Source organism: Neofelis nebulosa, chromosome 5 (genome assembly GCF_028018385.1).
Source record: "Neofelis nebulosa isolate mNeoNeb1 chromosome 5, mNeoNeb1.pri, whole genome shotgun sequence".
NCBI classification, from domain to species: Eukaryota; Metazoa; Chordata; class Mammalia; order Carnivora; family Felidae; genus Neofelis; species Neofelis nebulosa.
The window spans coordinates 158,359,505-158,374,301 of NC_080786.1; the positions used below are offsets into that span (position 1 = coordinate 158,359,505).

A 14,797-nucleotide genomic window follows, 5' to 3' on the forward strand; every position below is an offset into this window, starting at 1 on the left:
GCGATGGAGTTCTCCGCTCCACGCTTCCGGAAGGATGCCACCACCACCCTCCCACAGTGAGGCCACCTAGCAGCCCGGGGACAGGCCCGTGGACAGCAACCCTGCCCCCGGCTCCCTCAGCCCCACGGTCCGGCCACCGTCTGTCAGCTTGTCTCGGAGCGCCACGAGGGCTGGACATCACTTGGCACATGCTGGTCCTCACGCGGGTGCCCGGAAGAACCTTCTAGAACTGATGACCATCCTGAGTCCAACTGAGAACCAGGGCGGCTTCCTTCTGGGCTTTGACCGCGGAGCCACGGGCAGCTCCTGCCTCTGGTCTTCCAGAACACGCTGTGGCTGGTGGGAGAACAGTGAGGATGAGGTACGTGGTCCTGCCCACGGCCACGTTTTCACCGCCTTCTGAAGTCAGCCCAGCTACAGGAAGCACCCTCTGCCACTTGGCGCACCCCATGTCAGCTTGTGAGCCGGTGGCTGCTTTGGTGGCCCTGAGTCGTACCAGCTGCCCGTGATGGCGGCTCTTTCGTGCATACTTGCAAAGGAGGACACCGCGTGTGCGCACAGAGCACAGATCACCCACCCGCGTCCCAACTGCTCCCCGCCCGCCTCCTCAGCCGCCTCCTTCCCCTGCACGTTGGGAAAACCAGGACCTCGCGGTAACTGGAGCCGAGGGTCTCCCTCCACCCAAGTCCCGCCTGGGCCCGACCGCCCTCACTGGCCTCCCGGGAGCAGGTGCGTGTGCCTGAATGAGCACGTGTGTGCAAGGGCACGTGTGCGTAAGCACAGGGGCAGGTGCACACACATGCGTGTGCACATGCGTGTAAGCACACACCCACACAGCACATGCATGCACCCACATGGGCACGCACACATAGCCACACACGGAGATGGGACACAGCCCCACAGGCCTCACTGTCAGCAGTTGGGGAGTGGAGCCGGGAGTACGGAGTCTGGCAGGACTGGCCCCTGAGGTGCTCACAGCCCTGGGTAGAGATCCAGGAGTGCTTCCTGGAGGAGGTGGCCTTGGAAAGCAAGTGGAGCCCTCAAGCAGGGCTCATCTGGGGACCCACTGGGGTGTTGTTGGTTTGCTGTCGCGTGCTCCTTGCTGGTGTGGAGCACGAAGGTCAGGGGATCGAGGGTCACGTGATGGAGGGAGTCTGAAGGTCATTTGGAGGAATAAACAGAACAACTGAGGTGAGTCAGCACGTGGCCTGTGGACACATCTGGCATCGCCTGTTCTGTGCAGGTGGGAAAGGGTTTGTTTGACACGTTGAAATGGGCGAATCGGAAGGAGACTCTTGCGACGTGGAAATGACACGATGACATTTCGGTGTCGGTAACGCTCGGAACAGCCGCGCTCGGCCCTTCACGCGCTGGCTGTGGCCGATGCCGAGCGGGTGTGCACCAGGCAGCGCAGAGACCGAGGACTCCCCAGCTGGCCCTTTACGGAGAAGCTCTGCCGACCCCTGACCCAGGCCCTTCCATTACGTCTCAGGATTGACCAAGTGTGGTTTCTACTTGGGAAAAAGGCGCCGGAGAAAATCCCAGTGGGTTAAATGTTGAGTAAAAAACAAAGAAAATACTAGAAACCACGTGTGTGGACACTCACCGTTTCCAGGCAGGGAAACCTTTTAGAAAGCGGCCCCGGTAGCCTCTCGTGCTTGAGGGCGAGGTCTCAGCCGAGCCAATTCAGGGCTCGAAAGTCAGCGAGCGCCACACGGACTCCGCGCTGCGTATGCCCTGGGGCTTCTTCAGTCTTGCCTGCTGCTTTTCAGTCACGGGCTCTGCCGGTCCCCGAAATAGCCGGGGCCACGCACGGCTCTCCCGTCCCCGTCACCGCCTCCCCGAGGCCCCGTCCCTCCAGGTCTGCGCTGGCGACCCTGCCTCACGCGGCACTGACCGGGAGAGCGGCCTCCGTTCCCCGTCCCCTCACGCAAGTGCCTTTGGAGCCCCAGTGGGAGTGACCCGAGGGCCCTCCTGTCTCCAAGACGGCCTCGTCCTGGACCTCGGTCGGCTCCGTGACCCCGCTGAGATCCTCAGCAGCGCCAGGCTCCGAGCCGGGCGCCGGCTTGGCCGTGCCGACTGCCTCGGGGCCTACGGTGACCGCTCTCCCCCTCTGCCTTTAGGGAAGGATCGCAGAGCTGAGGGTGCGCGGAGACCCCCGGGTGAGCCCCCTGCATTGTCTGGAGGAGGACGACGAGGACAGCGGTGGGGTGAGTCGCTGCCGTGGCCGGGCTCCACGGAGCTCCCTCCCCCTGCCCCACCCTGCTTCACCCCCCACCACGGGCGGAAGGCCCAGAGTCGGTGGGGACTGGGGACCCCAAAGTGGTAGGACATCCTCCTTTGAAGGATGTCATTTGGGTACCAAGAACCTGGGACATTTTCATTTACCCATAACATCAGAAAGAGCATTCGTTCCCTGCCTAGAACTTTCCACTTAAAAACACATACCAAACATGGAGTAAGTGCTAAAAGCTTCCCTAGAGTAGCCGGTTAGGTGATATGGTTGATGACGGTCACCTTGGCCAAAATGTGCACATGCGTCTGCGTGAGACAGACAGACGTCTGTGTGAGTGTGCATGTGTGAGAGCATGTGCGTGTACATGCATGTGTGAAAGCGTGTGCGTGTGCCTGTGAGAGCGTGTGTGTGTGCACATGCCTGTGAGAAAGCGTGTGTGCATGTATGAGAGAGCATGTGTGCGTGCAGGCGTAATGAGAGACTGTGCGTGCACACGCCTGTTTGTGTGTGTGTGCATGCATTTGTGAGAGACCGCGTGTGTGTGCACGTGCCTGTATGAGAGTGTGTGTGCATGTGTGCATGTTTGAGAGCATGTGTGTGCCTGTGAGAGAGCATATGTGTGTGCATGTGTGTATGGGTGTGCGTACGTGAGTGATTGTGCGTGCACACACCTGTATGAGGAAACATGTGCATGCGTGTGCCTTTGTGAGAGAGCATGTGTGCGTGCACACGCCTGTCTGAGAGCATCGTGTGCATGTGTATGTGTGAGAGAGCATGTGTGCATGGGACCTAAGAAGATCCACTTCCCAGGGCGTGTGAGGGACGGAAGGGGAGAAAAGTCCGTGTTCCCAGGGAGAATCCAGATCTCAAAAATGCCCCCAGTGACTGCACGGTTGTGAACAGAATGAGGTCGTCAGCCACGTGCAGTGACCAGGGCAGGGACGATACGATGGCTCACGTTTCCTGTGGCCGCAGGCCACCTCACTCAGCTCCGTGAGGCCGTCCCCCGGTGTGGCCTTTGAGTTGACAAATCCGTGCCCGGAGCCCCCTCCGCGGGGCCTCTCTCCTCTGGCTGTTTCCCGGGACAGTGTCCCAGGAGCGGGATGACCAGGCAGAAGGAAGGAGCGTGTTTCTTCACGGTTCCGTGTGTGTGGCCGGCGGCCACACCGTTTCCCAGAGGGGCGTCCTAGTTGCTCTGACCGGCGTGCCTGCGGACGCCACCCAGGGACGGGGTTCGGTCACCGGCTCCTTCTTTCCTGTGACCGTCAGGTGTCTGGAGACTTCGGGAGCGGGCTGGAGGAGAACCGGGAGCTTCTCAGGGAGCAGTCGGTGAGTTCCGTGAGTCCTGGTGGGACCCTGTCCCGACAGGCTGGGTGAGCACACGGGTGCACACGCGTGGGGGACTCCAGGGGCTCCCTGCGACCTGAGGACACGTTCCCAGCGGGACACGGGAACGCGCTCTCTTACTCCTGTCCCCAGGGATTTAAAATTCGGTTTCTGAGTCTAACCCTTCGTTGGATCTCTGGGGTGACGTTGATGTTCTGTTTACGCCTCCCCGTTAGCTTGGAGGGGCCGTGGAGTACTAGTGGGTTTGTAGCTCAGACACAAAGGGAGGGTGGGCGGGCCTTACAGCGAGGAGGTTTCTGGAGGCCAAGTCTGAGCTCGCCCAGGTCCCGACACCCAAAACAGCGAGCGGGAGGGGGAAAGGCGGCTTGTTTGCATTTGCACCACAGTGTCGCGCCCTCCGCTCCCACTGGCCCGGGGCTTGGGCATCGAGGGGCCAGGACAGGCAGAGTGCTGAGCTCTACCCACACAGGGGGTGCTGGGGACCCCCTGGCCCCGCGCCGGCCGGAGCAGTCCTGGGAGGCGCGCCCAGCAGGGCCCCGCTCACAGCAGGCGTCGGTGCGCGGTGCCCAACGGTGGTACCCAGGTCAGACGGGCTGTGCGTCCCCACAGACACGGGTTGGATTTGGGCGCTCGCCCCTTCACCCACCGAGCTCCTGTCCCTACCAGGGTGCCTGAGGGCAAACCGTTGCTTTGGGAGCGCAGAGACCCCATGGAAACGTATCCGAGCAGTACCGGGGCCGCGGCGGGAAGTGCCGAAGCTCTGCATCCCGTCTCAGCGGGCTAGACGAGCTGCCGGCCCGGGGCGGATCCGCCCCACGGTCGGCAGTACTTGAACTGGGAACCCACACCCGGCCAGGCTCCCCTGGGGAAATCCGGCCGGCCGGCTGCTTAGGGTGACGGCAGAGGAACTGGGCCACAGCCTGTGCGGGGTGGGCGGGCCGGGCCAGGGCACGAGCGGCCTGCAGGGGCTCCCCTGCCGGCTCTCCGTGTTCTCCACCCTCACGCGCTCAGTGGCGCAGGGATGTCGGGGGTTCAGCCGGGGCTCGCGGGTCCTGGGGGGCCTTCCCGCATGTGTGGCTGGGGCCTCGGGGGAGGCCTGATGTCCGGCTCCGGGGCCCCCAGCCCTCCGGCCTCATGGGCACGCCGGTCCCCGAGTGCCTTGACCCGCACGGTGTCACCAGGGAACTCCTGCCAGACGTGGGGCAGACAGTTGCGGGAAGCATCTTGACTGTGTGTTTGAACGTCAGCTTGTGCCCACGTCCTTGAGGCTCCCGGGTGCCTCTGGGGACCAGGAAGAGGCGTTTTCAGAGCAGAGCCGGTCTTGCCTCCTCAAGGGTGGGTGCAAGTCACCCGGCCCTGGCCGTGGAGTCCCCCGGTCGTGACCCCTGCCGAGGACAGGTCGCGCCACATGCCGTCTGTGCCGTGAAATGCCAGAGGCTCCCTTCCTCTGAAGGCCTCCGGCTGCCCTCGCCGGGCGGGTCCTGACCTCAGGGAGTGTCCCCTCGGGGCTGTCCCGGGGCCCTGGGCAAGCACAGTGGGTGCTGGTGCGTCCCTACCGCCCGGGGGACCTGCCGGCTGGGGCGTCCGGGGGCTCGCAGGGCCGGGACCCCATCCCCATGGCTGTTTAGGAGGAAGAAGCTGTGGGGAGTCCCGGAGCTTCTTCAAGAATCCACGCAGATCCTGTCTTACAGACCACACGTGCCATAACCCAGCACCTGTCTCGGCACATCCGCGTCTGCCACATAACGGACTTGTCTCCCCCTCTCACCTTGCCAGGGTCTGTCCCCAAAGCCCAGCCTCCCCGAGGCTCCACCGGTCACTTCTCCGCCCTTGGCTGGAGGCAGGAATGTGGAAGATTCCAGAACTGAAGAAATTGAGGAAGAAACCACGATGTCTTCGTTGGGAGGTAAAACTGTTTACTGATGGGGTGTGCGTGTCATTTTGAGCGTGTCGGCGGCGTGCGGTTGGGTGGTGTATGTGTGTGTGTCAGTGGCACATGTGTGTCAGTCGTGTGCACGCCGGCGAGGGGCTCCCTGCCGTCACAAATGCGCCCAGACTGGGGAGCGGTCAGCGCCCGCCCGCCCCCTCGTGGCCGCAGGAGAGTCAGGGCAGGGCCGCTGCGTGGCCTTTCCTCCCGAGTCTCATTCCCGGGGTTCTTGTGCCAGTGGGTCCGTGGGGCATTCTGTGCTGCAGGCTCCCCAGGAGGACCTGAGATTTGATTTTGAAGGATGACAAATCATCGTACAAGTTGTCCGATGAATCGTGGAATGCTGTGGGTCGGCATTTGGGGTCAAGGACGCTTCCCGGTGGCCTTGGGGGTCTGCTGCCCCGGGGGGTGCGGTGTGGACCTGCCCGCGACCGGGCCACTGAAAATGGAGTGTCAACGCGTCAGCTGTCTGTCGCTGCCAGCCGACGGCCACACATCTGGCCACTGGGAGGGCGCTCGTGTCTCACCTCGCGTCCCGAGGGCCGTGTCCTCTCCTGCAGGCCCCGCGGGGGATGGGCTCCCCGCCCGCTCAGGTTGGCGGCAGAATCCAGTTCCCTGCAGCCGTGGGACGGAGGCTCCCGGTCCTCACTGCTGTCGGCCAGCGACGGGTCTCACGTTCTCGGGCCACCCACGCCCCTCTGTTCCTGGCCACTCCGGCGCCTCAGAGCCAGCCACGGCAGGTGGAGTCCTTCTCGTGCTCTGCACGTCTCAGACGCCCCCTCCTGCCTCTCCTCTCCCGCCTCTTCTGTTCTGGGGCCTCGTGTGGTTAACGGGTTGTACCCCAGTAACCCAGGATGATCTCCCTACCTGCACGACGGCTGTTTAGTAACCTGTGACACCTGTGGGGGGGCCTTCACAGCAGCGCCCAGATTAGCGTCCGACAGGATCACCAGGGGCTGGCAAGCTCAGGAGACCTCCTCAGGGCTCTGCCTTTCATACTTCCGTCAAGGCTGTAGAAAAGTATGTAGACATTTGTTTTTATTTTACAGAAAAACATTTATTGTTTTTGAAAAATTACTGAAATACATGCTCATTGCTGCCTCTGAAACTTAGAAACAGAAAAAATAGGGAGAGACTTGGCATCGGTCCCCCAGGGCCCCACGGTCCCTGTTCTGGGTGCCCTTTCTCCAAGGACCTAGTTACGGCATTTGTCACAGACGTGCTTCCCAAGGGCCCAGCCATGCTGGATGACGTTGGTGAAGAGTCTGGTCCCTCAGGGTCCTGAGTGAGGGATTCGGGCCTCATCAGGGCCCCAGGGTCAGCCCACTGTGCTCCGTGGCCTGGGACCCCAGCCTAGGGCTGACCCAGGACCCCTTGAGGGGAGGCTTGATGGGCCTGGGGTCACTTTTTGTTTTTGTTTTTAGTGTAATCAGCATACAGTAAACTGCACTTATTTGAAATTTGAAACACGCAATCTGATAAGTTTTGACCTGTGTGTTCACCCGTGAAAGTGTCACGATCAGGGCATGACCGCATCCACCAGCCCCAGATACTCGTTATGCACTTTGCGGTCCCTCCCTTCTACTCCCCACACCCCTCCCGGGTGCCCCCTGATGTGCCTTCTGTTGCTGTAGGTGCTGGTGTTTTCTGGAAGGTTCCGTACATGGAACCATACGCTCTGCCTTCCTGTCTGGATTCATCTGCTCAGCACCGTTGTGCTGACGTTCAGCAAGGTGTGATTTTGCACTGTTTGTTCGGGCGCTGTTTCACCGTGTGGAAGGACCCGAAGTTGGCTGTCCACTCACCTGCCAGTGGACCTTTGTGTCATTTCCAGTTGGGGGCTGTCACAGCTAAAGGTGCTGTGGGGCTCCAGGGGAAGCCTCCGTAGGGACACCTGCTGCTGTGTCTCCGCTCGACACCTTGGGTAGAATGGCTGGGCCACAGGACAGGTGTGTGTTTGGCTATCGAAGATGCTGCCGCAGACGACATTTCCCCGCAGTTCCGGGCGGCGCTGGGCGTGGCCACGTGCCATTGCCAGCGTCCCGGCAGGTGCACAGGGCGGCTCAAGGCCGTGTGATTAGCCGCCCCCTGATGACTGATGCCGTGGGGCATCTTTCCACGTGCTGATCTTGCCTGCCCTTTGTGTGTCGTTTTCAGTAAAGCATCTGTTCAAATCTTAGCGGCTGTTTCCCAGTTACTGACTTTTGAGAGTTCTTTATGTTCTGGATGGGACTCCTTTGTCGGGTGTGTGTTTTGCAAATATTTTTCCAGTCTATGGCTTATCTTTCCATTTTGTTAATAGCGTCTGTATGAGAGCAGAACAGGTTGGTTTTTAATTTGGATGAAACTCAATTTATCAGTTCGTTCACGTGTGGATCTCTCTTCTGGTGTCAGAGCTAGAAAGTCTCCCTGCCCATGGTCCCAGGGGCTTTCTGATGTGTCTGGTCGTGTTACGGTTTTGGGTTTTGCATTTCGTCCTGTGACCCGCTGTGAGTTCGGTTTCTGTGTGGAATGAAGCACGGCTGTCTGTTCGGCGCCACTTACCGGAAAGACGGTCTTTCCTCCGGCCGAGCCGCACATGTGCCTTGGTCGGAAATCAGCCATCCGTGTACGTGTGAGACTATTTCTGGACTCTGCTCCGTGGGTCTGTCCTCACAGCAGTCCTGTTGCTGTGGCTTTGTAACAAGTCTGGGATAACACCGTGCCAGCCCTCCACACCTGCTGTCCCTTTGTGATGCTGCTGTGATTTTCCGCGTCCTCCACGCGTCCTCGCGCACCGCGGACCCGGTTTGTCGGTTTCTGCGCGAAGAGCCAGCCGGAGCGCCGACCGGAGCGTCTCTGGCTCTGTAAACCAGTCCTCGGAAGGCACAGACGCTGAACGGAGTCTTCCGAAAAGCCTTCCTCCTTTGCTTTCTCTTAGCAAGGTTTTTGCAGTTTAAATGTTCACTGAGGCAGAGGTTTTAAGTTTGCCTTAAATCATGCTGCATTTGGAATACGGGCCTGAGAGGTGTGCACCCCACACTGGCCGCCACGGGGCTGGGGCCGGGCTGCCCTCCCGCACCGACCTGGGACTCTCCCTAGGTCCTCAGTGGGCATGGTCTGGCCGCTGGGCCCAGGGGCATCCAGGAGGCTCTGGCAGGGTTGTGGTCAAGGGCGTGGACGTGGCTCCGATTTCTTCTGTGCTGGTGGGGAGGCTGGCAAGGCCCCGGAACAGTCTGCACGTCGGTCCATGTTCAGCTAAGGGGCCTCAGATCCCGTGCAGTCCCCGCCCCCAGCCCGCTGCACCGTCAGAGGGCCCAGCACACCCACCAAGGGGGCGGTGGTTCCCCCCCAAGTCCCCTCAGGAAACGGGCCTCAGGAGCGGCGTGAGTCCCTGCGGTCTAACTGGGTGGGCCGACCCCCTTGGAGGAAGGTTTGGGGGAGCAGCCTTAGTTCACCTCACAAGGGGAAGGTGCCCATCCTGACCGTCCTGGGCCGGCCAGGGTGAGCCAACGGCCCATGCCTCAGGCATTCGTGCCCTGTGGCTCCTTGTCCGTGTGGTGGCCGCCCCGGAGCTCTGGGCCCCGTCTGCAGCTCTGGGGCCCTGCAGGGCAGGCCAAGGGCTGATTAGGCCAGATTGGCCCATTCTTCCTGGGGTCTGGAGCCTCCACCGTCAGCCATCCCCAGAAGGAAGCTTCCGAGGACATCGCGGGACTAGTGCAGACACTTGAATCTGGGCCGCGTGTTCAGTCACCGCAGGCAACAGCCTGAAACATCCTAAGTGTAACTGCCTGGTTGTCAGAAAACATCCTCACTCTCAGCTCTTAGGAGGCGTGTGGCATTGGGGGTGAGGGTTGTGACAGATGCAACAAACTTCCGTGGTTCAGCAAGAGAAGAAATGATGTGTGTTTGCGTGTGCACGCACTGCGTGTATGCACGTGCATATGAGTGCATGTGTGTGAATGTGCGTGTGTGCATGTATGTGAGCATGCGCACGAGAGTGTGCGCGCGTGTGTGTGCGTGGTGGGGGGACTGCATCCTGGAGCCGCACGCAGCCTGGGTCCGGGGCGGGGAGCCCAGAGTGGAGCCTGGGCCGTGCTCCCGGGTATGACGGGTGTGACGGCTGCCTCTGCCTCCCCCAGCTTGGACCCTCCCCGGCTCAGACACCGTCACCGCATGGAGCGTTCGGAGCCCTGGGGGCGGCCCGGAAGAGGTGAGGCCCCTCCCTTGACCACAGGGCACCCGGATGCAGCTCCAGCTGCCGCACCCCTTCCTCTGTGCTCCTCCTGCGCCCGCAGCCCCGGGAGCACGTGGCAGGGATGACCGGGCAGGGCCCGCTGTGTGTCCCATGCCTGTCATGTCCACTCGGCACGTCCCCTGTGATACATAGCCCAGCCTGAGACTCAGGAGGGTGCAGCCGCGGCCCCCCAGCCTGCGCCCTCTCCTCTTCGTCCCCAGGGTCCTGTAGGCTCTGCAGTACAGAGCCCCGATGCACAGCCTGTACCCGGGCCACAGGGCCCCCCGGGCCCCCCAGGGCCACCAGGGAAGGACGGTGCTCCCGGAAAGGACGGTGAGCCGGTGAGTCTGTCTTCCCTGGGTTGGGCCGGGGGGAGGGGCTTGGACAGGAGGGGGAGGTGGGCCTAAGGCGGCCGAGCAGCCGGTCCCCGATGGAGACCTTGGGGTGGCCCTGACCTGAGGCTGCTTCCTCCCCTCGGGAGACAGAGGGCGGTCAGCAAGGCAGGGGGGCGATCAGGGAGGTGAGGGGTGGTCAGCGAGGGGGGTGGTCAGGGAGGAGGGGTGGTCAGCAAGGCAGGGGGCAATTAGGGAGTCAGGGGGCAGTCAGGGAGGGGGGCAGTTAGCGAGGCTGGGGGCGGTCAGGTCGGAGGGCTGGTTAGCAAGGTGGGGGCAGTCAGGGAAGAGGGTGGCCGGGGGTGGCCAGCGAGGCCCCGCAGGGCCAGCCCGCGGTGCACTGGGAGGGAGGCTCTCCACGCTCACACGCCACCGTTTGGGGGCCTGGAGTACGGCTCCGTTTCCGTGTTCAGATCAGGATGGGGACAGGGTATAATTCTCTGTCACTAACGGTTCTCCTGCACGTTCCAGGGCGATCCTGGTGAAGACGGGAAACCTGTAAGTTCACTTTTCTTTCACAGCCAGGTCCCATCTGTGACATTTGTGTGAGACCCTCGGGCTTCTTTACCCCGTGACACTCTGTAAACTCAGTGCCAGTGCACTTAGCTTTGAATGCAACTTCACTTTGGTTGAGAAAATAAAGGTCTAACTGTTGATAGAAAAATACTGTTATGCGTACGTATTGAGAAGTTTAGGCTAACTACCAGAAAAAAAAGGCAAGGGAAGAAATAAAAGGTGTAGCTTCCAAATTCTTAGAGGGAAAAACACATAACAAAGAAATAGGAAGCGTGTTTGTGGGTTGGGGAGGGGTGCAGCCTGCAGCTGGGCGGGGGGGGGGTGGGGGAGCAGGGTCCATGCAGACCAACCAGCAGTCACGACAGATGGGAGCTTCTATCTTGAAAACTATGGATTTTTAAAAATCAACAAATGCTATTTCCCAGAAGCACGGTAACACAGCGCGAGAAAGTTGCCAACTGAGATACGGGACATGACGCCCCGACAAGTGGTCATGGGGGCAGGCCGCTGACTAACCGCACACCCCTCTTGAAAACATTCGAGGGGGCAGAAAGGGATATTTCCTACTGACCCCAGACAGTCCCTACTTAACCTGGTGGTGGGGTCACTTGTGGGAATCCCGGTGGCGCCTCAGGAAATCAGCCGGTGCTCGGCCGGGCAGGGCCTGGGGCGTCCGGGACCCAAAGGACTCCAGGGACAGCTTGCTCTGGGCAAACGCACGGGAATCTGTAATCTGACGGGCCCCACAGTGAACATGGACGTTCCAGCACACAGAAGCCTCCTGCGCCCACCAGGGGCAAATGCGCAGGCACTCTGTCCACAGCACCCAATGCGGGCACACGAGTGTATGGGACAGGCACACACACACGTACGGGGCAGGCACACACAACTATGGGGCAGGTACACACACGTACGGGACAGGCACACACACACACACACACACACACACATGTACGGGGCAGGCACAGACATGTATGGGGCAGAGCGCCAGTGTCTGGTGAGGATGTCCATGGGAAGCTGCAGGTCACATTTGTGTAGAAAGGTCCACGTGGCCCCTCAGGTCAGATCCCCAGTAGGCAGTGTCTGCCTTGAGTCCTGCACGATGCCCTCTGTCAGCCCCTCGATGGCTTGGCTGTCTGCCCCGGCCATGTGTCTTGGGCGGGACGGGTGGTGACAGCACAGAGGGGCCTTCTCCCTGACCGAGATGATGGTCTTTGTCTTCCAGGGTGACCCTGGGCCACAGGGCTTCCCCGGGACCCCAGGAGACATGGGCCCCAAGGGCGAGAAGGTGAGAGTCTCAGCCGTCTGGGTCTCCGTTCGTGTGCGTTACGCTCTCAAGCCCTGACCGCAGTGAGGGCCGTACGCCCTGATGTAACTGGTGTCTTACATCCCCAGGGGGACCCTGGGGTCGGGCCAAGGGGACCCCCAGGACCCCAAGGGCCTCCGGGGCCACCAGGACCCTCCTTCAGACACGACAGGCTGGTAAGTCCCGGCCGCAGCCTCTTCCAGCAGGGGGGCCGCCTGCTGCCCCCGGAGGGACCCTCCACACCTTGCTTGGCTTCCTGACGCCTCCTTCTTTGGACCCAGACCTGCCTTCCGGGAGGGGTGTCAGGCCCAGGAGTCAGCCCTGTCTGCTGGGCCACAGGGTGTTGGGGCCGCAGGGCTGTCCTCCTGCCCGGCTCTGCCTCCTTTTGTTCAGCGGGCATGTCCACTACGTGCTCATGGCTTCTCGCCGTAAACCTCCCAGCTGTGGGCTGTGGGCAGTGCTCGAGATGAGCATCCTGCCGGCTCGAGCCCCCACCCCGCTGGCCTCGGGCGAGGGGAGGGCCGGGTGGAAGGACCTGGGCCCCCCGTGACATGTCCGTGGGCTCCTTCCCTCAGACCTTCATTGACATGGAGGGGTCCGGGTTCGGCGGTGACCTGGAGAGTCTCCGAGTGAGTGTCCTGGGCATGTGGACCCTGTGGTGGTGGTGGTGGTGGTGGTGCCCGAGTGGGGGTGGGGGTCAGGGCCGTCCCTCGGCGGGTGCCGCGTGCCACAACCATCCTGCGTTTCTCTGTATCCAGGGCCCGAGAGGCTTCCCCGGCCCCCCGGGGCCCCCCGGCGTCCCAGGCCTGCCTGGAGAGCCAGGCCGCTTTGGGATGAACAGTTCTGACGTCCCAGGCCCCGCAGGCCTTCCTGGAGTGCCTGGGCGGGACGGGGCCCCCGGGCTTCCTGGTGCCCCGGTAAGGCCTGCCTCCTGCCCCTCCCTGCCCTTGACCCCCTCCGGGCTTGGCCTGGGGTGGGGGGTGAACACCAGTCCCCACCCGTACCCCCCCTGCCCAGATCATCGCAGGGAGGCGGCTCCTGGCTCTGGGCCTCTGGGGGGAGGAGCCTGAGTGGCCGACCCACTGGGTGATGCCTGCGGCGCCATTCAGCTCCGGGCCTCCGGCGGGTCAGTGGACCTCCCAGAGTCTGTCTCCAGGAGTGGACCCTGCCTGCAGGCCCGGGGGCCGTGAGGAGCCCGCGTCTGGGACTCACCACTCGTGGGGTGCTCAGAGCCCTGCCACCCCCGCTCCAGACGCCGGGGGGGGCCCGCGGCCTGGAGGTTCCCACACGTGTCGCTATCAGAGTTGCGCCACGTGAACCGGGTGCACGGAACGTGTTCGCTGGACGACGCGCTCCGGAGGTCCAATCCGCACGCTCGTGGCATCGTCCCGTGGATGGCGCCCGGCTCTGTTCGAGTGACCGGCCCCTCACTCACGGTCTGGGGGCCCTTCTCATCCTCCCCTATTCGATCAACTCAACGAAAAGGGAACAAATGTAGAAACCGAGCGGAGCTGCTGCACCCCGTAGCCCGTGTGCAGGCTCTCCTGTGAGCCGTCAGGGGAGACACTCGGCGTCCTCGACCCTGGGGAAGCGTGCACACCCGGATAATCATCCGCTGCCCCGTGAATCTTTTTCAGCGGCTGAATTCCATCTGGCCCCACACTCTGCTTTTCTCTCCCCCAGGGGCCGCCAGGTCCTCCAGGAAGAGACGGGGGACCAGGAAAGACTGGCCAGAAAGGCAGCCCTGTAAGTCACTTCCCCAGAAGTCTGTGCGGGCCTGACCCGGTGCCACGTGCCGGCCGGAGAGCGATGGGTGTGGGGGTGCGGCCGGGCGGCCTTCCCCACGAGAAGTGCCACAAAGGTGGCCACGGGGAGGCAGGTGGCCCTGTCATCCCGTGCACGGCCACCATCCACTGTCCGCCTAAGTCATCAGGGTCTGAGAGCCTGGGGCCTGGGGCGTCCGGAGTTCGCTGAGAAGCGTGTAAAAATTCGGGACTCTGTGGTCAGTGTTTCTGATGACAGCTGGACTAGGTGTTTGGGGTCGTGGGGACACTTGGCTTGATTTGAAAACTGCATCCCAAGCTTTCATTCTGGTTACAACTGGGGCCCGTGGCTCCATGTCGTTTACGGTGAATGAACCAGGAGGGGTTTCCAGGCCGTCCTCCGTGGGATACTTTCCGTGAGAGCTGGGCTGCTCGGGGCTGAGCGGAGGAGGCGCGTTTTCCGTGAACCCTGGGTGCTCAGGGCCTCTCGCTGGGGGAGCAGCCGAGCCAGGGGGGCTCTCGTGGGGGTGCCGGCCACTCCCAGCCCCCCGGGAGCCTCTGTCCAGGTCTGACACAGGGCGGTGGCGGGAGCAGCCCACACTGTGCCAGGGCCAGGAGACACTCAGGGTTTCAGACGCGTGTCTTCCGGGAGCGGCACACGGGATCCCGGCTGCCCAGACACGAGCGAGGAAAGCCAGGCTTTGATCAGCGTGACTGGCAAAACAGCGGCCTCTCGGGTCAGGACGGAATGAGCACAAGTGTGTGCTTTCCTCTCACTGGCTGCACGCGGTCTGGTTCAGCGATTGTTCTCTCTCTCCTGCAGGGCGAAGCGGGCGCCCCAGGACCTAAGGTACAGACGAGATGCCCCTGGAGGCACCTGGGGCGGGTGGAGATGGGCAGCTGGGTGCGGGGCGGGCTGGGCCACGGTCAAGGGAGCCGGTGTCCACTGTGGGAGCCGCCCTGGGGAAGCGTCCCCTTGGTCCGGCCAGTTCTGGCCACTGCGGGATGAGACCTGGTGTTTGGATACAAGCTCCCGGTGAAAACTTGTCGGATAAAGCGTGGAGTGGGGGGGGCTTCATGGGGAGGGACCGGGC

The 14,797-nt window shown here is 62.3% G+C and overlaps 1 protein-coding gene across 5 annotated transcripts in view; it reads left to right on the forward strand.

Moving 5' to 3' along the window:
* COL18A1 (collagen type XVIII alpha 1 chain) overlaps positions 1-14,797 on the forward strand; it is a 91,859-nt gene that overhangs the window by 57,972 nt on the left and 19,090 nt on the right. For all 5 annotated transcript variants that reach the window (XM_058732254.1, XM_058732251.1, XM_058732252.1 and 2 more), the window contains 12 exons: positions 2,124-2,210; positions 3,506-3,565; positions 5,360-5,489; positions 9,632-9,702; positions 9,948-10,067; positions 10,590-10,616; positions 11,860-11,922; positions 12,030-12,116; positions 12,516-12,569; positions 12,699-12,857; positions 13,624-13,686; positions 14,527-14,553. In XM_058732254.1, the coding sequence (XP_058588237.1) occupies positions 2,124-2,210; positions 3,506-3,565; positions 5,360-5,489; positions 9,632-9,702; positions 9,948-10,067; positions 10,590-10,616; positions 11,860-11,922; positions 12,030-12,116; positions 12,516-12,569; positions 12,699-12,857; positions 13,624-13,686; positions 14,527-14,553 (948 nt within the window). The remainder of the gene's footprint in view (positions 1-2,123; positions 2,211-3,505; positions 3,566-5,359; positions 5,490-9,631; positions 9,703-9,947; positions 10,068-10,589; positions 10,617-11,859; positions 11,923-12,029; positions 12,117-12,515; positions 12,570-12,698; positions 12,858-13,623; positions 13,687-14,526; positions 14,554-14,797) is intronic.